General features: G+C 41.6%; 1 protein-coding gene across 3 annotated transcripts in view; it reads left to right on the top strand.

The window, feature by feature from the left end:
- The window catches only part of Stk39 (serine/threonine kinase 39), a 273,209-nt gene that overhangs the window by 156,252 nt on the left and 91,916 nt on the right, over nt 1–25,041 (top strand). For 2 of the 3 annotated variants that reach the window (XM_028882013.2, XM_037204850.1), the window contains 4 exons: nt 7,347–7,469; nt 7,559–7,588; nt 12,972–13,034; nt 15,747–15,814. In XM_028882013.2, coding sequence (XP_028737846.1) covers nt 7,347–7,469; nt 7,559–7,588; nt 12,972–13,034; nt 15,747–15,814 — 284 coding nt within the window. The remainder of the gene's footprint in view (nt 1–7,346; nt 7,470–7,558; nt 7,589–12,971; nt 13,035–15,746; nt 15,815–25,041) is intronic. The other variant, XM_037204849.1, reaches the window with a different exon arrangement.

The following is a 25,041-nucleotide window of genomic DNA, read 5'->3' as shown; positions in this document are numbered from 1 at the left end:
TGGCAGCCCCCCCCAAAAAAAAGAGAAAAAAATAACCACCAACAAAAAAACCTTTCCTATGAGCTCCCACCAGCTTGGGTCAGCTGTCTCTGTGGTTTTCCCCATCATGATCTTGACCTCGTTTGCTCCTGTGATTCTCTCCTCTCTCTCTTCAGCTGGAGTCTAGGAGCTCAGCCCACTGCTTGGTTGTAGATCACTGCATCTGCTTCCACCAGTTACTAGATGTAGGTTCTATGGTGGCAACTATGGTAGTCACTAATTTGCTTAATAGGGGAAGGTAAGTTCAGGCACCCTCTCCACTATTGCTAGGAGTCTTAGCTGGGGTCATCCTTGTGGATTCCTGGGGATTTCCCTAGCCCCAGGTTTCTCCCTAGCCCCCCAATGGCTCCCTCTACTAACACCCTCTGAATGTGGGTGGCAGTTATGTGGCTAGATCTGTTTGGGGAGTCCCTGGCAGTAGGACCAAGACTTATACCAGGTGTATGAAGTGGCTTTCTGGAACACATTCCCTAGGGTGGGATACCTTGCTCATCCTTGACATGGGGGGAGGGGAAGGGCTTAGTCCTGCTTCAACTTAGTATGCCAGACTTTGTTGACTCCCCAAGGAAGGTCTTACCCTCTCTGAGGAGTGGATGAGGGGGTGGAGGGGAGAAAGGGAGGGAGGGGGAACCAGGATTGGTATGTAAAATGAAAATTTTTTTAAAATAAATTTCAAAAAAAGGGAAAAAGAAAACAAACAAACAAACAAACAAAAACCCACCTTTCCTAAAACAAGAGTAGGCAAGACCTGTTACTTTGTATTGTAACTTGGAGAGGGTTCGCTTTGATTTGGGAGTCTCTTGGCAGTTGTCAGCTCTGATGGAAAGGTCTATGTTGTTGTTACCTCACTCTTTACTCTTTGGGGGCCGCCACCCAGCTCCCAAATAAATACAGGGAGGCTCATTCTTACTTACAAATGCCCGGCCTTAGCTTGGCTTATTTCTAGCCAGCTTTTCTTAACTTAAATTATCCCATCTACCTTTTGCCTCTGGGCTTTTATCTTTCTCTGTTTCTGTATATCTTTTCTTTACTTCTTTCTCCATGGCTTACTGTGTAGCTGAGTGGCAGGCCCCTGGAGTCCTCCTCCTTCTCTGGCTCCTTGATCTCTTTTTCTCCTAGATTTCTCTTCTTATTTATTCTCTCTGCACACCAGCCTCACCTATTCTTTCTCCTGCCTACCTATTGGCCGTTCCACTGGTTATTAGACCAATCAGGTTTTTTAGATAGACAAAGTAACACAGCTTCACAGAGTTAAACAAATGCAACGTAAAAGAATGTACCACATCTTTGCATCATCAAACAAATGTTCCACAGCATAAACAAATTTAACACATCTTCAACTAATATTCCACAGCGCTGTGTTGCTGCTGTTTTTGAGTTACTCAGTTTTGGGTGATTTGTAGGTATCTGCAGTGACTGGGGCAGTTAGCATACTGATTGCTTCCGACGGCTGTCACTCTCAAGGCCCTCTTCCCCCGCCATCTAAAATATTTTTTGTTGTTGTTCATTGTCTATGAACTCCAAATTATCTGCTGGGCTATATAACAGAGGCTGTGAACTCATAAACCAAATTTGTCCTGCTGATATAATGTATTTTTTAACTATTCATTATAATACATCCTTAAGTAAAATAGAATTACATCACTTTACCCCTTCCTTTCCTCCCCACAGCCTCTCCCAGGTACCTTCCATCCAACCCCTTCGATTCCCTTCCTCACTCTCAAATTGATACTCCCCTTTTCTTTGATTATTTTTGTTTCATATATTTGGATGGATATGTATATAAAAATGTATGAATACAGCCTGCTGAATCTGTTTTTGTTTGTGTGTATATGGTTTCAGGGCTAATCACCTTGTATTGGATAATCAATAAGGGGCTCATCCCTGGGAGAATCTAATTCTCCCTCTTCCAACAGTTATTACTTGGCTGTAGTTCTCTATAGTTCTTTATCTGGGGTAGGACCTCACAAAAATCTTCCCCTTCCATGTTAACATGTCTATTGATATAGCCAATGTCGTGGTCTTGTTTATGTAGCCATTTTCTAGGAGAGAATGTTGCACAGTAGACTTTTGGTATTCTGATTTTTACAATCTCCACTGCCCCCTGTGTGATGTTCCCTGAGCCATATATGCAGAAACTGTGATGTTGATGTATCCTCTGGAGCTATTGCCTTTCCTTTGTGCACACCACACACTTCCTAACCCTTGAGAGACTGTTGTCTTGTCTTGTATAACCTGGTCTTCTAAGGGTTTCTATCTTGGGTATAACATTCATCATTTATGGAAACCATTAACTCCTCCTACACTTTGGACTGTGATTTAAGAAGAGATACAGGCCCTTATTCCTATTTGATCTAGAATTTGGTAGAAAGATATTCAATAAAACTTGGTTGACTGTATAAATAAAAAAGTGATTTGTAATAAGGCCAAGGCAAGTTCTTTTCCCTGAGGCAGTATACAGTTTGATTGGTAATTCATTCAAAAATAATAAAGAGCAGAATGATGTAAACATGTAGGCAGAATTACAAATGGGAGGACCAGAGAAGCTTCCTAGATTCAATATCCTTGGAGAGCATGGGAAGACAGGTCAGGCCAAGGTGCATATCATGCATGCACAAAGTAGCAGAGTCAAGAAAGTATGCAATTTGTGCATACCCAGACTACAGAGGGATATAGTGGAGAATGAGTCCAGAAAATATGATCTTAGACCAGAATATGTAGAGACTTGAATGTTAAAATGTCTGAACTCATCCTATAGGTCAGAGTGAGAAAGTAATTGTATGTTCCTTGACACAATATGAAGGCTAACATGGGTGAGAAATCAGGGGCCTGGAGATGAGTTAGTAATTGTGTAATAGTCAAGGTAACATCAACGTTGAAGGAGACAGTGGCAATACATCGCAGTTGAGGAAGTAAAAGTTGCAAAATGCATTATTTGACAGACCTGGCTGTGAGGAAAAATTAATTTTATTAAGAATATCACCTTTCAGGTCTTGGGTGTTTATGGTGAGGCGCAGGGATCATGTTGGGAGCTTTAGGTGATCATGCCCGTTGACCCCCATGGTGGTCATGGTGAATGTTGCCATGAGGGAAAAATCTAGAAGTCTTAACATAGACAACACTGAGGAAGTGTCAGAATGAGGCTGGGAGTAGAGGGTTCAGAAATTTAATTTTGAGGCATTACTAAGATGTTCATATCCAGCCATGGACTTGGAAATCAACACTAAGACATGCTGTGCTCTAAAGCTGTCCTTCAGTGTGGGAGGGAGGGGAAGCTGTGGGAAAGGCTTTGGGACTCACGATCACGCTGTTTTGTGACAATGTATAGTGGGGAGGGGCAGCCACGTTTATGGTAAAGACAGAACAGGTTGCAGCCATGGGCAGAAGAGGATAAAAGATGGAGCGCACACACCACGAACACAGGACTGAGAGAGTTTGAGGTAAAGGAATGGATGCGGTGATGCCTGCAGAATGGCTCAGATGTACAGGCTGACCCAGTGTGTCTTCTCAGAGTAGGGGAGTGTGGTACAAGCATCATCATGAGTCAGCTTCAGGTCCTGTGTGATGGCAGACAGGAGAGGACAGAGGGGGCGGGGCCCAGGAGCCAGATCGCACATGCTGGACCGCGATGCTGGGAGACAGTGTTCAGACAGGGCTTGAGCCCTGGAGACAGTGAAATGTTTACTGCTAAAACCCTACCAAGTCTCATTTTGTTGGTTAATTTTTGATAACTCAGAAGGCTTTTTGTTTGCTTGGCAGTGCCTCAAGTATGTTAAAAACAGCAATTAATTAGAAATGGTTTTAATTCTTCTTGCTAGTAGAATGATTAAAAATAGAAATATGCCTTGTGTTGCTTTCTGGGAGCTTTTCAGAGGAGCTTGGGTGGATGGAGGGGGGCTAGTCCCCTATGACTCTGGTACAGGGCAGAGTCAGGCACATGTTATGTCTTCAGGGGAAGAGAAGCTGAGTTTGGGCTTTTCAGTAATGGGGGAAATCATTCCAAGGAGGTTCCAAGGCCCAGTGTCTAGAGAGTTTTGTGGCAATAAAGTGTTGATGATGGTGGTTGGTAAGTGGCTGGGCATGTCAGCTGGACACACATTCTTCTTTTGCTTAGCAGTGTGCTAGAGACATATACATCCATTTCTATGATCAAGTGCCATATATAAGAGGTCTCTCTGGTGGCTCTCTTAGAGATTCCTGTCCTTCCTGATCTGGGATTAGGTATGATGTGTGAACTCATACTTAGAGCGGCTGCCGCTCAGATGCCACAGTGAACTTGTCCTACCATGATGCCCTCTTCCCCTGGCTGCTGTGTCCCAGATTTGCCATGGACACCTGCCCAGTGACCACTAGAACTGACCCACAAGCACCACTGCTCTTTTGTCTGTCCTTTTTTTTTTTTTTGGCCCCACCGCCACCCCGGTGGGAAATTAGAACTTTGGTTCCTTTCTGTAATGGTTGTGGTGATTGTAGGGGAGATGAAAACTAAAGTCTTCCCCCCACCACGCTGCCCATCTTTACTTTCCAAAGTCTTTTCCATGCTCCTAAGTCAGAAAGCCACTCACAAAACTATGTGAAACTTAGGTACCTTGACTCTATGATGTAAAAGTTGTTGCTTTGTCCTTAATAAACTCCCTTCAAGGATGTAACGGTACAATTTATTTTTGTTCCTTTTTAGTAGCTATTACTGTCACATGAACACACCATGAAACCTGGGTTTCAATTTTTACTACAGTTTTATTCCCAGGAGTGAGCTGGTGACCACTGTACAGAAAAACTATTCTCGATACTGTTAAATCTACATTTTCCCTTTATAAGATTTGGAAAGTCCTTCATCCTTATTAAGCTAATGCATATACTTAGAGTTTATTCGACCAATAGTTGGCTACAGGCCGATCCTGTTATGCCTTTCAATATCTGGGGCAATAATCCTAGGCATTTTCTTTTATCTTTTTCCCTTTTAGCAAATAAAACTAAGACAGAAGCAGCTAGTGTTCTGCAATAAAGCAGACATGGAGGGGAATGGGCGTTCTAGTCTTTGCAGTTGGATTCTGCTGTAGAACAGAAAGTGACAGATCTCATGAAGGCAGCTTCAGGGGATATGGCACGGTCTATGTTTCAGAGCACAAATCTTTGAAGTTTCCAGGAGGATGAAGGTTCCTTTTGTGTAAGTTATTAAAGAATACTAAATTTATCAATGACCCTTGGTTTCTACAGTTCTTCGTAAAGGCAGAGTATTATTTTGTTTTGTTTGGTCCATGGCTTTATTTGTTTTCTCACTTCTTAGTTGAAGATCTATTTTACAATTGTTATTGCTCTAAATTCTTTCTTTTAGATATAGTCATTAGCAAATATCCCTCATCGTGATTAGTGTTGCCAAGAAAGTTAATTGTATTGTATATGTCAGTGGAGAATTATTTCCTCTTCTCTTACCCATTTCTTGGTGGTTTGGAAATGAGCAATCTGTTCTAAAAATCCTTAAGTGCATTTCAGCATTTATTTCTATAGTACTTTGCCAGCATCTATAAGAACCATTAAAATCACTAACACGATAATAGGATTTTGCAGCAATTCAAAATCCAAGTGGAGGAAAACATCTATGCTAAGCATGGAGGTGGTGCACTGAGTATCTCAAAGGTGAATTTTTTTTTGGAGTGATAAAAATGACTACATCTTTTAAAAGTTAATTGCAATTATGAATAACTTTTTAGTTCTTTTGAAATTTTCTGTTAGAGCTCAGATCTTTTAGAGCAGGCAGTCAGAGTTACATTCAGAGATTATACATGATAATCTCAAATCCAGGTCATCTCTTGAGTATGTGCTATGTCTTCATGTTTATATGACATGCATAATTCTTAAATTTAAAGTTTTCAGTAGTTCCTTTTGAATTTGATATGGCTAAATGGTTTCTGTTGTAGAAAAATAGTCATTACATCACAGATATGTACATGCGTGCATTCGTGCGCGCGCGTGTGCGTGCGTGCACGCGTGCATGCGTGTACATGTATGCGTGGAAGCTAGAAAGTAATTATGGGTGTCATTTCTTAAGTGATGCCCACCTTTTTTTTTTTTAAGACAGGATCTCTTCTGGCCTGGAACTACCCAAATAGGCTGGGCTGGCTTGCCAGAGAGTGCTAGGGGTTGAATTTAGGTCTTTGTGATCACAAGGCATGAGCTCTGCCTGTCTAACTATCTCCCCTACCCCACAGAATAGACTTTCAAAGTCTTCATGGGGCATTTTTCTGGACAGCTTCTTTCTGATTTCAATGACTTTGGGAGAATGAGTGTCTGCGGTTTTCTTTCTTCCTGTGATTTCTGTCCTGACAGGTGTTTGTTATTGGGTCACTTTCTGGGCCTTCATCTCCTCATTTATAAAATGAAGGGGTTGAACACATGGTCTCTGAGGTCCTTTTCCACTTGAAGTTCCTCTGAATGAGTGGATTACCCACGTTTGTGTTCACACCGTGCTCATCTCTTACACTGCTTTGCTAAATTATTTCTAGAGTTGCTGTAGTTAGCAGCACTTTCTCTATTGTCCTCTCCTTTTGAAAGCTTTTCCTTACGAACCATAGTACACTTGGAAAGCATGCCCTAGGGATTGTATCATACACTGACACCCTGCACCCCCAAATGCAATAAATGAGGAAGCCCGATTATGACCTAAACCATGGCCATGCTGAAGATGAAGATGCTTCATTCCATCATCTCACAAGTTTCAAATGTGGAAGAAGTGCATTAGGGATAGTCTCATGCTGTTTCGTTTTGCATAAGGAGGTGGAACAGAATCCTGGGAATACAAGGTTGATGTCAGGATCTGGAAAAGAGCAAGGTGGCAATGGAAGGGGGTTTGTTCGGTAGATGTAGGTGTTAAATTGCTTGTACTCTGGCTTAGTGGGGTTCATCAGGCACCCAGATTTCTCTGCCTTTACGCAGTCAGCAGTGAAGTGTGCCTGGGTGCATTTCCTTAGGCAGTTTTGAAACTTGGCTCTATGACTATTTGTGTGTGGTAACTAATAAAGTTTCTAAGTAAAAGTGAAAAATGCAGTCCATATTTAGTGGTTCATGCGTATGGTATTCTTAATGTTTTGTTCTGTATGTGAGACTAATGTGTTTCAAGAGTGAAAGAGAGTGGGAGTCTACAGGCTGTTTGGTCTTTTGGAGCGTTACCTTCCTTCCAGTTGTCAGTGGATTGATAACCACGTAGGTTAGTTTTCCGTGTCTCGTGCATGCGCTGTACAACCCAGGTAGCAGCCCCATTGAGTGCTGTGCACATCCAACCAGTGAAGATGTGGCTTCTTTTGATTCAGGTACGGCGAGTTCCTGGGTCAAGTGGTCACCTCCATAAAACTGAAGATGGAGATTGGGAGTGGAGTGATGATGAAATGGATGAGAAGAGTGAGGAAGGAAAGGCAGCTGCCTCCCAAGAGAAGGTAAATGGCCTTGGCCACCACTGAGGAATCTGTGCACTGTGCTGGTGCAGTACGTCATGTATGCTAATGGACATATAATTGTTTTGCAGTCTCGAAGAGTAAAAGAAGAAAATCCAGAGGTGAGGAATGGCGATTATGTATGTATGTTTGGGGTATTTATCTATTCACTCCTTCATTCCCTCGTTGTGGCATCAGAGTCTGATCCATCTGGGAGACAGTTCTCAACATCTCATGGAGATGAGAGGGAAGACATATAGATTTCATTGGTTCTAATTCTATTCTAATTCTGAGTCACCTTGGCCCTACCAGATTGGGGCAAATTAAGCTACTATCTGAGCCTTTGCTCTCCCCAGTGGTATGGGATGATCATGGTGCTTATGTGGTAGCCAAGAAGATTAGAAGAATCACATGGAAAGCACTCAGTGGAATCCTTGGCCCTTACAGGGAGATAATTATTTCTAACTTGTAGTGTTACACTATTAGAAAATACTGAAAGCATATAGGTAAAATTTGTATTTTAATTCGTGGGAAAAAAAATCAGACATTGAGTGGTCAAAACTCCAGGTTGAATGACTCTTGACCTTTACATGTGCTGGATGACTTAGGTAAGCAAGAAACGCTCTTAATGACTTCTCCGAGAACTGGTCATAGTTTTACTAAGATCAGATTTTACTTACTTCCTCCATCTGATTAATTATCCTTATGCCTAATGATGACTATAGTATTCTAATACTCATAGATGAAATTTGAGAATATTTAAATAGCCCCAGTGTTTCACAGACTTAGGAATTAATATGTACCTTGATAAACCTCATTACAAAGCAGGAAAACTTTGGCCTACAAGTGATACCCATCTAACTTTTTTTAAATTAGCAGACATTTCCTTTTGAGTAAGTGAAGTGCATCTTACCTGGAGTTTGAAGGAGCAGTAGCTAGCTGCACTTTTAGCAAAGCCCCAGCGGAGCCACAAGCTACTCTCTCCCCTGGCCTTTCTGACCACTCTGCTCTCTTCATCTCATCATGGTGAAAGGTTCCTGCTGTGATTTTCTCAGCCCACCAAAGTTGGCTCTCCTTCGGATCCTGCCTTCTCTCCTTCATACTTACAACATAAACATCACTCAAGGATGCTGGTCTCCACTATAGGAATCGTGGTGGAGCTCCTAAAATGGGACATAGTGGGTAACACTTTGTCTTGGGGTTTTAGAACACTCTTAGCTGGGTATAAAGCACTCTACCCTCTCTTGCCCATTTCCCACTGTGACTAGAGCAAAGCACAGAGTCCAGGGTGTTTCCATTTGCATCTAAGACTATCTCTAATTGAAAGCCTGAGCTTTGCTTAGATATAGAACAAGTGAAGATGCTTCAAGCACAATCATTGACTCAGAAAGTATTGCAGCTCATTCATCTTTGACTAGAAAACTAAGGCAGTATTTTATTTATATGATTGTCCCCTTTACATTCTGAATATACTACTGTGCATGCTTGTCAGTAACATGAATATCCAGGCACTGGAGAAAAAACATAAAACAGGTATGAATAGGCTATAATATTTATGCACTCAGAATGGGCATAAAAGATCATGGGACATAAGTAGTTGGAGCAAAAGCAACTTTGGTACTTCCCTGTTTAGACAGAGTGAGATGTGGCATTTTTATGGGTGCTTTGCTTATGAGAGGCTACATGGCATCCTTGGCAGGCTAAGGTAGCACATGTAGATATCCCAGCATCTGCTGGGGAAGTCAGGAAGGTCTGAGCAGGTGTTTTTTTAGTGGGGTACTGAGGGAAAAGGTAGCTCTTGGGCTGCATCTGGAGGTTCTGCTTTGGAAAGAATTCCCAATATGGACTTTTAGGCTTTCAGAGTTAACACTAGTTAGCATGAAAATCATAGCCCAGCACTTTGAGAAATTGGCCCAGTTTTTTAAAAATACGATCTTCTGGGAAACTTACCCACTAGTAATTAATAATTTGGAGCAAATGGATAATCGTCCTCTCTTATTTATCATCTTGTTTTACTTGGAGACAGAAGTCCATGGAGACCAAAGTTCATTAACAACAATACTAATATTAGAACTAGAGTGAATTAATTGATCAAAAACTGAACCCATACCTCATGTCTGCTTGGAACTGTGTTAGACACCATGGGATTTATGCACAGAGAGAATGTTTGCTTTCCAGGGAGCTTTTCATCTTTGGGAAGAGTGTCAAGGAAGGCCTGGGCAAGGACTGGCTTTTTAGGGAGTGTTTCCCAGCTCATAGATCTTATCTGAAATTTCCAGTTATTATACATTATCGATATTTTGAGAAGTGGTTTGGAAATTCTTTTTGTCAGACTCTGAAGTAAGTACTTGTTGCATGATTCTGTCACTTTGGCTTCACTTAATTTTCTATGTGAAAAACGAAGCCGACCTTTGGTTTCCTTTAACTGAGGAAGATGTTCAGCAAGGCTTTCATTTAAACAGATCCTTTTAAAAGCCATGTATCGGTTACCTGATAGGAAAAGACTTACTGCTCTGCTTCCAAAATCAGAGCAGGCAAAACCTTGAAGAACATGAAGTGATTGATTCTTAGGGCTCAGCCCATAGGGTTGAACGTGGTCACTTACAGTTAGGTCTGATCTGGCAACTCGGATTTTTAAAAAGCTTCTCACAGGACAAGGAAAACCACAGAAGTCACTCTGGATACTGATGTATAGAATGGCATCCAAGGTTATGGGTCGAAGTTCCTGAAGTAATCTGCCTGTCTTGAATAAACAAACAAACAAACAAACAAATAAATAAATAAATAATAAGGCAAGGAAACATTTCACCAATCAGCTGAAAACTTGTCTTTGAGCTAAGCAGACAAGCAGATGCTACAGGAAGGATGATGAAGGGTCTTGTCTAGAATATCTGTGAAAGCATCTCTTTGCTGGCTCCGAAATCTTACTCTCATCAGAACAGCTTTTCAGTGTGGATTTAGATCGAATTAATTTTACCAGGTTTAACTAGAGATTAGACATAATGTGAAGATTAAATGTATTTCTGTTGTGCGCTGGTTTTTAAAACTGCCACTCGCTCTTCAAACCGTTCCGATGGAAGGTGTTTCTGGGACGCTCCGCAGCTCTTGGCATGCTTGCTCTAGACCGCTGTGAAAAGGCAGAGACAGGCTGATGCCTTCCTGAGTGAATGATGCCGAGCCCTGTCTGTCACAGGCTGTGTGCAGCCTCGGTGTCTAGTTGCTGCCCGTTAGTGCAGGTGACTGCCTTCAAGAGTACTCGTGACCAAAGTTAGATTTGTGACCAGAAATCTACTATGGCTTCCAAACATTCGCTTTCTGTTTTAGAACGATTTTCCATTTGTAGAAATGCTGCAGAGATGGCAAACTCCTCATGCAGTTGTTCTCTGGGTTATTTTTCATATAATCTGGGTGTATTTATTAGAATTCAAAAATGGATTCTGCTACGGTATTATCAGCTAGCTTCAGAATTCCCTTGGATTTCACTAATTTGAACACTAATGTCCTTTTCCTGCTCTATGGGGATGCAATCCACAAACACACTGTATTTTGCTACAGTGTTACTGAAAACAGAAAAAGAGCAGGCAAGACTCCACTCTATCAGGAGGTGGGAAGCTGACAGTGCTTCTTTTTTGTTTTGTTTCAGCCCTGTAGTGTTTACCTCTCTTTTACTAGGTCTGAGGTCTCCATCAGGGTCTATTTCCAGAAAGGTGTCCAACACCTTGTGGAAGGGTTTTCCTCCTTCTTTCCTGTCAAAATGCATATCCACTCAAGTACGCTAGCAAAATTGTTTAGAAAGAAAGCAATCCGGCACATTTCTGGATTGCTTTTCCAACATATAGCAATATTAAAACACTTCATAGTGACCTAACACTGTGTTCTGATACACTTTCTATATTGTTGATGGGCGAGTGCTATCAGTCTTGTCAGCTTTCTTTTAGGGTTTCAGTGTAAGGAGTATGTGGCAGGGGTCTAATTTCGTAGGGTGAGTCCACGGTGGTGACAGTAGGACCTGAACTTGATTATGAGTGAATATATCTTATACAGGGGGCTGTTCCTCACACTGAGCACCCTTGCATGTTTGGAGGAGTCCCACATCCTGGTCCTGTGCCAGTGGGAGTAACTTCTTTATGACATGCAGGGTTATACCAACATGGGAAGTTGCAAGGTATGTGGCCCCTCTGTCCAGTCCACCTGACTCACTTGCTTGCCGTCCTAATGATGGTCCAGGAACAAGGAACAGGGAAGGATGGGGCAGATTGTGGATTAGCCTGCATGAATCTTCAAAGGGGTATTTGGTGGAAGGCCTGGTTCTCTGCTGGTTAGTGGCCATAGATTAGCATCGATTATCACCCCTTTTCTCGCCCCCACCCCAAGACAGGATTTCGTTGTATAACAGCCTTGCTGTCCTGGAACTCACTCTGTAGACCAGACTGGCCTTGACTTCACAGAGATCTGCCTGATTCTGCTTCCCAAGTGCTAGGATCAAAGGTGTGCACCACCGTTGTCCAGCAGTTAATTGGTTTTCAAAGGGTCAATTTTTTTTTTTTTTTTTTTTTTTTTTTTACCAACTTGTTGTTATAAAACTTTTCAAACCTACAGCAATATTAAAACACTTGATAGTGACATACCTAGCGCCCTGTTTTGGCTGTTAGTACAGTCGCTTTGCCACATATGTGTCCTAGTCATCCAGTTTGCCCCCCTGAACTTTTCCATGCATTTCAGAGTAAATCAGAGGCATTAATCAATGCACTGTGCCCCGTCACTTCAGTCTGAGTGAAGTTATTTTTGAATTGAGTGCAGAGAGCAAGAATGTCATACTCTCAGATTTTAGAGCATGCTCACTGCAAAGGCTTCTGATGATTTTAGTGTTGATAATACATTAGACATAAGACCCCACTCATGGTTTTCATTGCCGTTTCTCCCTGGGTGTGGTGGGTTTTGTTGGTGGTGTTGACTGTCTCTCAAGTTTATGCTCCAGGGTAGAGTTCACCAATGTAGAGCTTGAGGCAGAAATACCTTAGGACCAGAATAGAAATCTTGAGTGGAAAGTTGTACTCTTGCATTTCTTTTAGGGAAATGGTTTTCTTATTGTGTCTCAATACACTTACTCTGACTTGATTAAACAACAGTGAAAAGTTATTCAGAGTAGTAATGTACAAGGCAAGTTTTGCCGACTCCTCATTTGCTTTCCTCAAGGTCCTCTTAATGTTAGATGAAATGATACTACAAGATCAAGTTGTTATTTTAGAGTATGCTGTTTCTTATAAACCCCGTGGGTCACTCCAGGATTTATTAAAGACACAGATTCTCTCCCTTCTCCATGAGATTCCAAATGGTAGGACAAGTGGGTCTCTGGAGTATGAGGGGGGCCAGCAGCATACTCTGCCAGATGTTGCTGCTTAAGGTCCTCTAAAAAGTATCATCTCCGATTATCAGGATGTAATGTCCCAAGGCCTGACATCACCCTCCGGCTTCCCTTTGTCCTAACATCAGTTTTCTTAACAGATCTCGGTAAACGCTGGTGGCATCCCAGAGCAAATACAGTCCCTCTCCGTGCACGACTCTCAGGTGGGTTCTTCTGCCAATCATTTCTATTCGAGATGCTTTGTAGACAGCTTCATAGAGAAACTCAAATTTATTTATTTATTTTTTTATTTCTTCTACATACATTACATCCTGACTGTAGTTTCTCCTCTCTCCACTCCTCTCATTCTCTCCACCCAACCCCTCCTCTCTCCCATATCCACTCCTCCTCCATTTCCCTGCAGAAAAGAGCAGGCCTCCCAGGGATAGCAATGGAACATATCATAACAAGTTACAGTAAGACAAGATGCAAATCCTCATTAAGATTGGATGAAGAACAGGAGGGATCAGACAGGGGTGAGGAATGGAGAGAGTACTTGGAGAGAGGACTGGAATTGGGGGGCATTTGGGAGGCAATGTGGAAACCTAGTACAGTGGAAATTCCCTGGAATCTATGAGGGTGACCCTAGTGAAGACTCCTAGTACTGGGGAATGCAGAGCCTGAACTAGCCATCCTCTGTAACCAGGCAATGTTTCCAGAGGTGACAAAGCCAGCCACAAAACCTTCTACCTACATTTGTCCTTCTTGCAAGATGTGCTGGGGAAATAGTGACATAGAATTTTTGGGAGTGGCCGACTAATGACTGGTCCAACTTCAGGCCCAGGCCAGGAGAGTGAGCCCACATCTGACACTGCCTTGATGGCTAGGAACTAGAGGCTGGATAGCCCAGAAACCTAGGATAGACCCAAACTGGACTGGCAAAAAAAAAAAATCCAAAAGTTCAATGAAATGATTCCTAATGATACTCTGCTATACTTGTAGGTTGGTGCCTAGGCTAATCGTCATTAGAGACGCTTCATCCAGAAACTGATGGGAGCAGATGCAGAGACCCATAGCTACACATGAGGCAAAACTTGAGGGTTTTAGACAAATAGACACTTCAGGATAGTGATCCCAAATCAAGGAATGAAAAACAACTACAGAAACCACCCCTTAAAGTAGATATGAAGAAAAAGAACATCATTACTATCAACCATCCTTTGCAAGGTGTTCAGCCCTAAAGAACAGACATTTGAGAAGGAATAGATTACCCAAGTGGCTCTGAAATCACTGGTACTGTGGGCGAAAAGCAAAGGGAAGAACATGACTCTTAAGTCTATTAAACTCTAGCTACCAAATACCGTGGTTAATTGATTCTTCCCTTCCTTGCTCCTGATTGGATTTCTATAACCTCTCTTGGTGATTCTTTTATCATTGAATTTTATGGGCCAATTCATCTCTACAACTTTTCTTATTAAAATAATAGTCCAGTGACTGTGCAGCGCATGTATAATGCACACTTATAACAGGTGTATGACGGGAGGGCCTGTGCTGCGAGTGTGTGGGGCGGTGAAGCTATCACGGGAAGGATGTAGACATAGAGCCCTGGGATAGGCCCAGGTGTTTGTTGTCTAGTGATATTCTGGTTATATGTCTTTGTACTTAACCTGCTTCTCTATTCTATGGAGCAGCTGTAAGTTGAGGGGGTGTTGGTACAGAGGGGTTTCATGACTGCAGGAAGCCTCCCTGTTAGGAGGTCTGATAGCTAGTCCTTGTCTTTTCTAGCTGCAGAAAGACATACAGAGGTTAAGTGGCTTGTGCAAGCCTATGCAGCTGCTCAGAGGCAGAAGCAGGGTTCAGTTTCGATCTTTACACTCCATCATCCAACTCAGTGAAAGACCCTGAGGTGAACTAACTGGTAGGGGTTAGCCTCACCATAAAAGACAAATTAGGAGGAAGTATGGGAATGCAGGCAAAGGAAGTAAACAGGAAAAGGGTACAGTATTGATTAACGTTTTATAATTTATGGCTCCCTTTTACATCTTTTATTTTCCCAGCACCCCTTTGAGACAGGTGGCTTATGTATTTTGTAAACGGAGCAACAGGCTCTGAGAATTACTTGCCTGTGGCTGTATAGCAGATTCCCAGCAGAGCCAAGCTTGGCTTGAAATCTTTGCCTTTTCCTGCTTTTCCTTTTCTTTTTCAACAAGGAGATCTGATCAAGCCCAGATATTCATAGGAATAGTCTGTCACAGAGGTATCCATGATGGATGAGCTGTATCAAGATGATAGGTGAGAAGTACAGTGAGAATGAAAGTTGATTAATCTGTATTCACCTCTGATGCTTACATTTAATGTACCGAAGCCATCCCACCCCCACCAGGTATAGTATGGGGATAGAACCCAACATCTTACGCATAGTAGGCGAGTGTTCTATCACTGAGCCACATCCCTAGCTCTTGCTTTTTTGAGACAGGTTCTTGCTGTGCAGCCTAAGCTGTACTTAAACTTGCAGTTCTCCTGTTTCCGTGGCCTGAATGCTGGAATTACAAGTGTCACAACCAGCCCTGGCAAGGTTCCTTACCTCCGTGCATCTCCACGGTCCAGGGGATGGTGGCCATTCGCTCTGGACCAACAGAGTGCCACGCTAGGTGGATGGCTGTAATTTGGACTAGCTGCCACAATGCCATCTACTCACAGAACCCATCCTATGGCCAAGGCTGTCTGTGTGACGCATGGGCACCCACGGTCGTGATGTTAATTAAGCAGCTTTCTGACCCTCTAAAAAAGGTGTTGTGAAACCTTTTTTAGAAGACCTGCTGGGATAAGCACTGGTTTTGAAGTTTCCAGACAGGGCTACAAGAATCAAGAGATACTGTGGTTTTATTCATCCTCTTCCCAAGAAAGCTTCCAACACTGTTGTTTTGTTTTCAAAGGGCCAACCCAATGCCAATGAAGACTACAGAGAAGGTCCTTGCGCAGTCAACCTTGTTTTAAGATTAAGGTAAATAATGTTGTTCCCTGTTTTGCGTCATTTGTTTTTCGTGCAGTGCAGTATTCTGACCTCCTCCTTTAACTTTTCATAATATTAGGATAAGATGAAATTGTTAACTTCTGTGTTCTTTCCCAAACAACAGTGTAGGCCGTATTCCTGGAACTAATTACACTCCTTTCAATGCCTGCAAAATGATTAATAAGAGAAACACCATTTGAGAACGGCTGTAGGTCCTATGTACCCTTCATTATATTTTTCCCTTGCCTTTTTCTTTATCATTTTTTCTTCCTTTCTTTTTTAACAATGTAAGATCACAGTAAGAGATTTTTAATGAGTTTCTTTCACACGCCAGCAGTCAGTTTCTGACAGAAATAAACCATGCTTGTACTACAAGTTGCCTGTTCAGAACATTTTTCAGTGGCAGGTTTGATCAGCCACTGTGGAGAAATGACAGATGTATTTTGAAAGCACTTTCGTTCTTCTAGGAAATGGATACAAATATGGCGCCTGACAGACCATTGCCTGGTGACTGAAAGCTGTTTCTATTTTAAGACTCTTGTAAACTTAAAGGTCTATTTTTGCAGATGTTCTGTATTAAGGATGTAGTATATCAAGAGAAAGGAAAATTGGCTGAACTTAATTGCAGACACCCCACTTTATCAGGCCAGTCAGAATGCTGTCACATTTCTGAAGGTGTTAAAAAAATGGGAACTGTATTTTCTTTTGACAATTACACACATAAAGCATGTGTGGTTAATGGGTGCGTTCACAGTTGTGGCTAGGGAAATGGGTGTATAGTCAAGGTCAAGTTTGGTTTCCAACCCACAGCATTAGCGTAGTCCACTGGAGGAGATGTTGTGATCACCCGTTGAGTATGGTCTGCAGTGTGTTTCCACATACCTTCTGAGGAACTCCACAGGAGTCCTTGGTGACATTTAATTTAGAGCAGACTTTCTAGCCAAGGAGTGAAACTATTACAAAACAATAGCTTTGAGGAATATGTACAATTAGTGACTTTAGCAATTGCCAAAGAATGAAGTAGACCATCCGTGTTTTTGTCTTTAAACCAGAGTAGAGATTTAAATATTCAAATTCCGACCATTGTGTATCCTGTTTTCTGAATGGAAAGCCTACATGAAATGAAAAGAAAGGAAGGGAATGTTGAGATGTGTGTGTGTGTGTGTGTTTTTATATATATATATATATAATTGAAGGTATGGCACTGAATAGTTTTATGTCACCTTGACACAAGCTAAAGTCATTTAAGAGGAGGCAACCTCAACTAAGAAAATGCCTCCATAAGATTGGGCTATAGGCAGGCATGTAGGCCGTTTTCTTCATTTGTGATTGGAGGGCACAGCCCATTGTGCTGCACCTGAGCTGGCGGTCTTGGATTCTGTAAGAAAGTAGGCTGATAAAGCCATGGGAGCAAGCTAGTAAGCAGCACCCCTTCATGGCCTCTGCATCAGATTCTGCCTCCAGGATCCTGCCTTGCTTGAGTTCTATCCTGATGTCCTTTGATAGTGGACAGCAATTTGGAAGCATAAGCTAAATAAATCCCTTCCACCCTAAGTTGCTTTGGTCATAGTGTTTCATCACAGCAATAGTAACCCTCACCAAGACAAGTGCATTACTTTTATATTGCTGTGTAAAAAATTACCCCAAACGGTGATGTGAAACAACACCCACTTCCTGTTCCATCATTCCTGTAAGTCAGAAGTGCAGGACCAGCTTTGCTGGGTTCTCCATTGTCTTTAAGACTGAACCCAAGGTACTCTGCTAAGCTTTTTTTTTTTTTTTTTTTTTTTTTTTTTTTTTTTTTTTTTTTCTCTAACTCACTTGGTAAGCTGCTCGCTAAGATCACTGGTTGCTTTGTTAGCTAAACTGAATTCTTTACACCTGTATGCTGAGGCTCTTCGTAATATCTCACCATGTACGTTAGTCTTCTTCATACCAAGGGAGGAGGTTATGAAGTATGGCCACATACATCAGGGAAGAACTGTTAGGAACATTCTAGAGCTCTGCAATCCCTAGAAGATCTCTTTAAATAAGGTCACATTAGACTATAGACACCCTAGCTAAGAATCAAGCCTTGAGGCAGAGTGAGTGGTGTTGGCAAAGGTTCTGTTCAGGAAGCATTGATGAGCAGTTATAAAAGTGCCAGGAAACCAGTGTGGGCAGAGTCATGGCAGGGGATGAGGTCAGAGTTAGTGTGGGAGCCCAGGTGTGTAGCCTGTGGAGCTTCTGGAAAAGACTTTGTCTTCACTGTTACAGGATCAGGCAGCCTGTGAGCAGAAATGTGGTGTAATTTGAGCTAAACTTTAAAACAATCACTACAGCTGCCTTATGGAGAATATATTTAGCATTCTTACAGTAATATGCTATGCAGACTTCATTTCCTGGCCCTATCTATTTGGTACTGTGTATGATTCTTGTATATGTATGGCTATTGTGGTAGTTTGAATGAAAATTGCCCCCATAGGTTTATAGGGAGTGACACTATTAAGAGGTGTAGCATCGTTAGAGTAGATGAGGTTTGGAAGCAGTGTGTCACTGGGGGTGGGCTGTGGGGTTTCAGAAGCTCAAGCCAGGCCCAGTGTGCTCTCTCTTCCTGCTGCCTGCTGATCCAGATGTGGAACTCTCAGCTACCTCTCCAACACCATGGCTGCATGTGTGCTGCCATGCTTCCCATCATGATGGTAATGGACTACGCCTCTGAAACGTAAGCCAGCCCCACTTAAATGCTTTCATCTATAAGAGTTTCTGTGGCCACAGTGTCTCTCTACAGCAGTAGAAACACTAAGATAGTTATATATACTTACTTAATCTTGGAAAGTTTTCTTCTGTGATCTTGTTGAGTTATTCTGTGCCATTGACCTGGGAATCTTCTCATTCATCTGAACCTATAATTAGATGATTTGGCCTTTTCCTGGTGTCCTATAGTTCTTGGATTTTTTTTGTGTGTGTGTGTGTGTGTTTAGTTTTCACCTTTTTAATTTAAGTTTTCCAGTTCCTCTACTTTATCTTCAAGTCTTGATATCTATCATCTACTTAACCCGTTACGTTTGCAAGGATTTCCCCTGAGTTTTCTAACTGGGCTATTGTGTTTTTCAAGTTTATCTTAATTTCAGCTTGAGTTTTCTTCTGACTTTTTTCTTTACTGAATTTGGTTCTTAAATCTTAAATTGCCTGTGCCATTTGATTCAGTCATATATTTCTGTTCTCTTGGACATGACTCAGGCATTTCCTATTATCCTCTTTAATAAGGTGCTCATGTAAACTTATTAAATTCTTTGATGAGTTCTATGATTATTCTCTTAAATACTGTGTTATGGGGTTCATCTAGGTAGTTCTCATTAGAGAATAGGTCTAGGTTCTAGGTCAGGGAGTGTAGAGATGATGCAGGGACAGATGGGAGTCAGAGGGACTTGCAAGGCAATGGTTATTCACGAGTCACACATTGCAGGGCCACTGACCACACAGAGACACTGCAACATGGCAAACAAAGCTGGTCATCAGGTGACTGCAGTGACTAAACGCTGACCAGACCAAGGTGGTGGTGACTCATGGAGGCAGTAAGATCATTTTGGGAGAAAGTTCACTCTAGGCCTTGACTGAAAATATTATTAGTGGAGTCATACTCTTTGACTGCAGTGATTAGACAGATAGGACCAGAGTGGTGACTCATGGAGGCAGTAAGATCATTTTGGGAGGAAGTTCACTAGGCCTTAACTGAAAATACTGTTAGTGGAGTGCACTGTCTTGGCTGATAGGAAGATGAATGGCTGTTCTTAGTTGTTTATCAGATGAAAAAAAAAAAAGTCATGCTAACTTCATTGAGTCTCATAGCTTCCAATATGTGTGTATGCTCATCTACACAGACACACATTATGGTGATTTGACTAGGAATGGCCCCATAGGTTCATGTGTTTGAATGCTTGGCCCATAGGGAGTGCTGCTATTAGGATGTGTAGCCTTGTTGGAGTAGGTGTGGCCTTGTTGGAGGAAGGGTGTCACTGCAGGGTCAGGCTTTGGGGTCTCATGCTCAAGTTGCACCCAGTGTGGTACACAGTCATCTCCTGCTGCCTGCGAATCAAGATGTAGAGATCTTAGCTACCTCTCAAGCACTACCATGACTGCCTGCATGCTGCCCATGCTTCCTGCTATGATGATAATAGACTGAACCTCTGAAATTGTAAGCCAGCTCCAATTAAATGTTTTGTTTTCCTTTGTAAGTATTGCCATGGTTATGGCATCTCTTCACAGCAGTAGAAACCCTAACACACATACATACACACACACACACACACACACACACACACACACACATACCTCCATATGTATGCATGTATACACGTACTCTGAATCACTGGCATACATAGTATGTTGGCATCAGCAAATGTACTTGCTTTCCTTGTTCCCTGAGGCTATGTGGCATAATGTGTTGTGCTCCACAAACAGTGGAAGAGAAGACTTCAGTTCAAGCCAGCATTTCATCAATCCTTAACTAATATCATGTGAGTGGCTGATTGCTCTACCTTTTATAAGGTCACTATGACTTTTTTTGGCACAAAATTTGATAGACTTGCTTCCTTCCTTGTTGTATAACTGTGTACCCATCAGCCTCCTCTCTTTTCCTCTGAAAAGATCCACATTAAATATCTGTGTACCTATCAGCCTCCTCCAGCTTCTCCTAGGAAGATCATCTCATTTCCATTCTAAGGATAGGAAATTGGGGAATCTTTGACTTTCAAAACGATGCAATCTACAAGAAAAGACAAATGTAGCGTTGGTTGCACACGCCTTTAATCCCAGCACTCGGGAAGCAGAGGCAGGAGGATCTCTGTGAGTTCGAGGCCAGCCTGGCTACAAGTACTCAAAAGTGAAAATACAAGAAAACTGTCTCGAAAAAAAAAAAAAAAAAAAAAAAAAAAAAGAAAAGAAAAGACAAATGCATTGTGGGTCTTGGTAGTGTATGTCTCTTTTATTCATTCACTTGTGTTCATAGACAAAAGACCAAGGAGACAAAAGTCTAATTTTCCCTTGAAAAATATTAATTAGCTTTTATAACTGATGCATTAGACATAAGATTGAGAAAATGGGTTTAAATCCTTGGTCTCTGTGTCAAATGCTGGACATGGGTAAAATGTAGATTTTTTTTTCCTGTATGTACTTGACCAATATTTCATTCTCCATAGTCTGTATAGTTAGGTTATATGTAATATAAGATAAAATATGGATCATAGAATAAGGCACAAGGTCAGAAAGTGTTCTTGGATGTACTTCAGGAGGATGCCTCCAATTATGTTACCTTGTGTTTCACATGCCGTCACAACATGGTTATAACATTTTTTAAAATTGAGTCAAGGAACAATGTACAAGTATTTTACCATTAATGTACTTTTAATTAAATAAAAATGTGGGCTTTGTGATTCAAAGTACTTGCTGCTCTTGCAGACAACCCCAGTTTGGTTCCCAGCCTACAATGATCAGCTCACAACCACCTGGAACTCCAGCTCCAGGGGATCTGATGGCCTGTCCTCATCTCCACAGGCACACCTCCACCACCACACAAATACAGTTTTATAAATCCTTTCGAAAAGTAGGCATGGGGGCTGGAGATATGGTTTAGCAGTTACAAGCACTAGGTGCTCTTCTGGAGGACCTGGGTTCAGTAACCAGCATGAACATGGTTGCTCAGAACTCTGTAACTCCAGTCCTAGGGGATCTGATACCCTCTTCTGTACTCTGAAGGTACTATACACATGTGGTGCACAGATGTATGTGCGGGCAAAATACTAATATGCATAAAATACAAATAAAGGAAACAAAGATTGCATATTTCACATGAAACACTCAGGTTTTAGAATCAAGTCATTGATTTGAAAAAAACCATGTTTTTCAGTTGTGTTGATATTTCCCTTCCTTTGTGTTCACTGCTGCTCATACACTGTCAGTTCAGCTATGTAGACTGCATTTTAAGTTCTGCAACCACAGCATTTGGTGTATGTAGATTCTCTAACACAGTATGTCCCATTAATTTGCTCCCAGTGAATTCATCTGTTCTAATGTAACCGTGTCCTCATATCCTGATGGGCCAACCAAGGCCCCAGGTAAATATACTAGCTTCCTGTTTGGAGGGGACGGCAGTCTCTGGAATAGAATATAACTTAACAGAAACTCTAAAGCATAGCAAATCATTACCTTTTTTTTTTTTACTTACTGTTTTAACATGCTCCATAAAAGGCATACTGTAGGGAAGGCACGTAGAAAATTATGATTTTGTAACGAATGCTAATTTATTAGAAAGTGTTGGTCACTGTGTTAGCATGAGTACACCAGAATTCTGTTCTCATCATGTCATTGTTCAGGAGTAATTAGTTCGTTTTCCAGCTAGTGAAATAGGGTTAATTGCATAATTCTCTAGTCAAGTGCCTGGGAGCCTTGATTAATTTTCCCCCCAGAGGTTAAATACTATGGGCATTGAGCTCGGTTATGCAAAGCATTTTACCGCATGCCTCGCCCCTTCCCTCTTCTTCAACAAACCACCTTTTCACTGCCTGCTTTGTGCAAGACTTTGTTGAGGAGACAAAGATGAGTAGGACAAGGTTTCTCCCCTCCAAGAGGTCTCCTCGTAGGCAGAGAGATCAGATTCTGCAGAAATGACTCGAATGCAGGTAGAGAGCGATAAATGCAACAGAAGACACAAAAGGGGAGCTGGGGGTGCTTGGGAGTAGGCGAGAGCCTCTTTGTCTGGATGTTATCTTTGGTTTGCCTGTTCCCATGGTAACCAGTGTTTATGCTTTCCAGTAGCTCCATTTTGAGCAGGGTAATAGGTAGGAGGCATCAAGGGGCAGTGTCAGGCTGCTGGCCTCCATAAGTGACTTGCAGTCTATCATTATTCCCGACAGGACTACTTTTGCTTTTCAATAAAGTGATAATGTATTATTTTGTAGGTGACAAATTATTAGAATGCAGTTTTCTCATCTCTGAAATATATTTGTCATTTTACTTGGCTCTTTGGATGTTCATGTTCAAGTATTTTCTTTTCCTTGAGAATTGGAGAAATTGTTGTTTGTTTGCTTATCATTAGTGGCATCCTACAAAATGGCGAAGTGCCCACTGTGTGACAGATACTATGATAAGCATGCTATGTGCTTTGTCTTGCTTAATCATCACATATACTATTAAAACATCACTACTGGCACCGACATTTCATAGGTAAGAGTGCAAGGTTCAAAGCCCTGTAGTAATTGTCCTACACCACAAAGCCTTTAAGCCGGTGGTGGTTCTCAACCTTCCTAATGCTGAGACCCTTTAATAGAGTTTCTCATGTCGTGGTAACCTCCAACCATACAATGATTTTTGCTGCTCCTTCACAACTGTAATTTTGCTACTGTTACGAATCATGAATCATAACGTAAACATCTGGCATGCAGGATATGTGACCTGATCTGCTATCTAATATGTGACCCCTGTGGGGCTGGCTGAGAATCACTGCTTTAAGCAGAACTGGTGTTGATCTTCACTCTCCCGAACACATCAGTCTTCTGCTTCCCACTTGACCCTGCGGCGGCCTTGCTTTATTCAGTTCTGTCTTGAATGCATTTAGAAATGAATATACAGTAGGATTGCTAAGCCTTCAGTCTTCTCATTAACACTCTCTGTGAATATTCTTTTAACAATGTTTCCTGATAAACTCATCATTAATGTTGTGACAGAAATACCTGAAAATATTTTCCTTGGGGATGTTAAAGGTGATGATTGAAATGTCAGTGTGTATTTGTGATGTTCGCTAATTTCAAAAGCATGTCCTGTCACTTGCCTGATTTAATGTTTCCTCTCGATCTGCACTTGCTACCAACAGATGAAAAGGGAAGCTCTGAGCTCTTAGGTGCATTTCCTGTGGTCCTGAAGCTACTTTGATTAGACGGGCAGGCATCTGAGTCTTATGCTAATCCAGTGTCTTGCTGATGTGATAGAGATATGTAAATATATATGATGCAAGGTAGTATAGGGTTGTCATGTTTTGTATATACAAATTTCACCTGCTAGTAAACACGATGAATGAATAACAGTTTTATATTTGGAAAGACTTGGTAAGGTAAAGGGAGCAAAATAGAAGATTAAAATCGACTGGTTATGAGATACCAACATTATATATATGAGCCAGATGTTGAGTCTAAATATTATTGGCAATAAACAAAGTATAGAGAGTTTAAAAGTTACTATTACTTCTTTTCAGTCCGTATATGGTCAGCTTAGAAAGTCAGACGGGAAAGGAAGTGACAACAAAAGGACTAAGTGGCAGGCAGTGTGGCTCAGGTGCGGAGCACTGGCCCAGCATGCATGGGGCCTTGAGTTTATGGGGCCTGGGTACCATAAAAGAGAGGAGAAAGAAAATCATTCATACTATTACCATCTAGTGATAAAAAGAAATATTCCTCTAGATACATGTTTCTGCAAGATTCACATTTTAAAAATACTATTACATAAGCATTTTTTAAATTATAAAACAGCATATGTTGGATAGTCTGTTTCGTAATATGTCTTCGATTCATTTTATATGGATGAATTTACATCTGTATGCTCCTTTTTTAATGATTCATTTTGTTTTAATTGAATGTGTCAAGACTTACATTACTTAAAGATACATGTTGTGGAGCTGTAGTACATTTGCATGTCATCCATGAGGCCCTGGGCTCAATTCTTGACACAGTGGTGGGGGGCAATATTTGTTATTTGAAAAGGTCTCGGTTTTTGGTGCTGCAGCATATAAAGGCATATGTCGTGTGGGTGCTGGAGAGAGAATTCAGTTGATAAAGTGAATGTGTGCTGTATCATCATGAGAACCTGAGTTTTACATCTAGCACTCACATAAACTCCTTAATGTGGTATTGCATGAGTCATCTGAGCTCTAGGGAAATGAAGACAGTGAGATCCCTGGGGTTCCCTGGCCAGTCATCCCAGTCCAGTTGGCAAGCCCTAGGGACCAGTAAGAGAACTTGTCTCAAAAAACAGAACCAAACCAAACCAAACCCAATCAGACTCCTGAGGAACAACATGAAAAGCTGACAACTGGCCTCCACATGTATGCACACACAAGTGCATGTGTATGTGCACGTGCACACACACACACACACACACACACACACACACACACCAGCACACCAGCACACACATAAACACTCGCTTATGCACACACTGTATATACGTTACATACTTCATATTGCTTA

This window comes from Peromyscus leucopus, chromosome 4, assembly GCF_004664715.2.
Source record: "Peromyscus leucopus breed LL Stock chromosome 4, UCI_PerLeu_2.1, whole genome shotgun sequence".
In the NCBI taxonomy this organism is placed as follows: domain Eukaryota; kingdom Metazoa; phylum Chordata; class Mammalia; order Rodentia; family Cricetidae; genus Peromyscus; species Peromyscus leucopus.
Note: the sequence above shows the minus strand (reverse complement) of the source record. Positions and strands in the feature narration are given on the sequence as shown.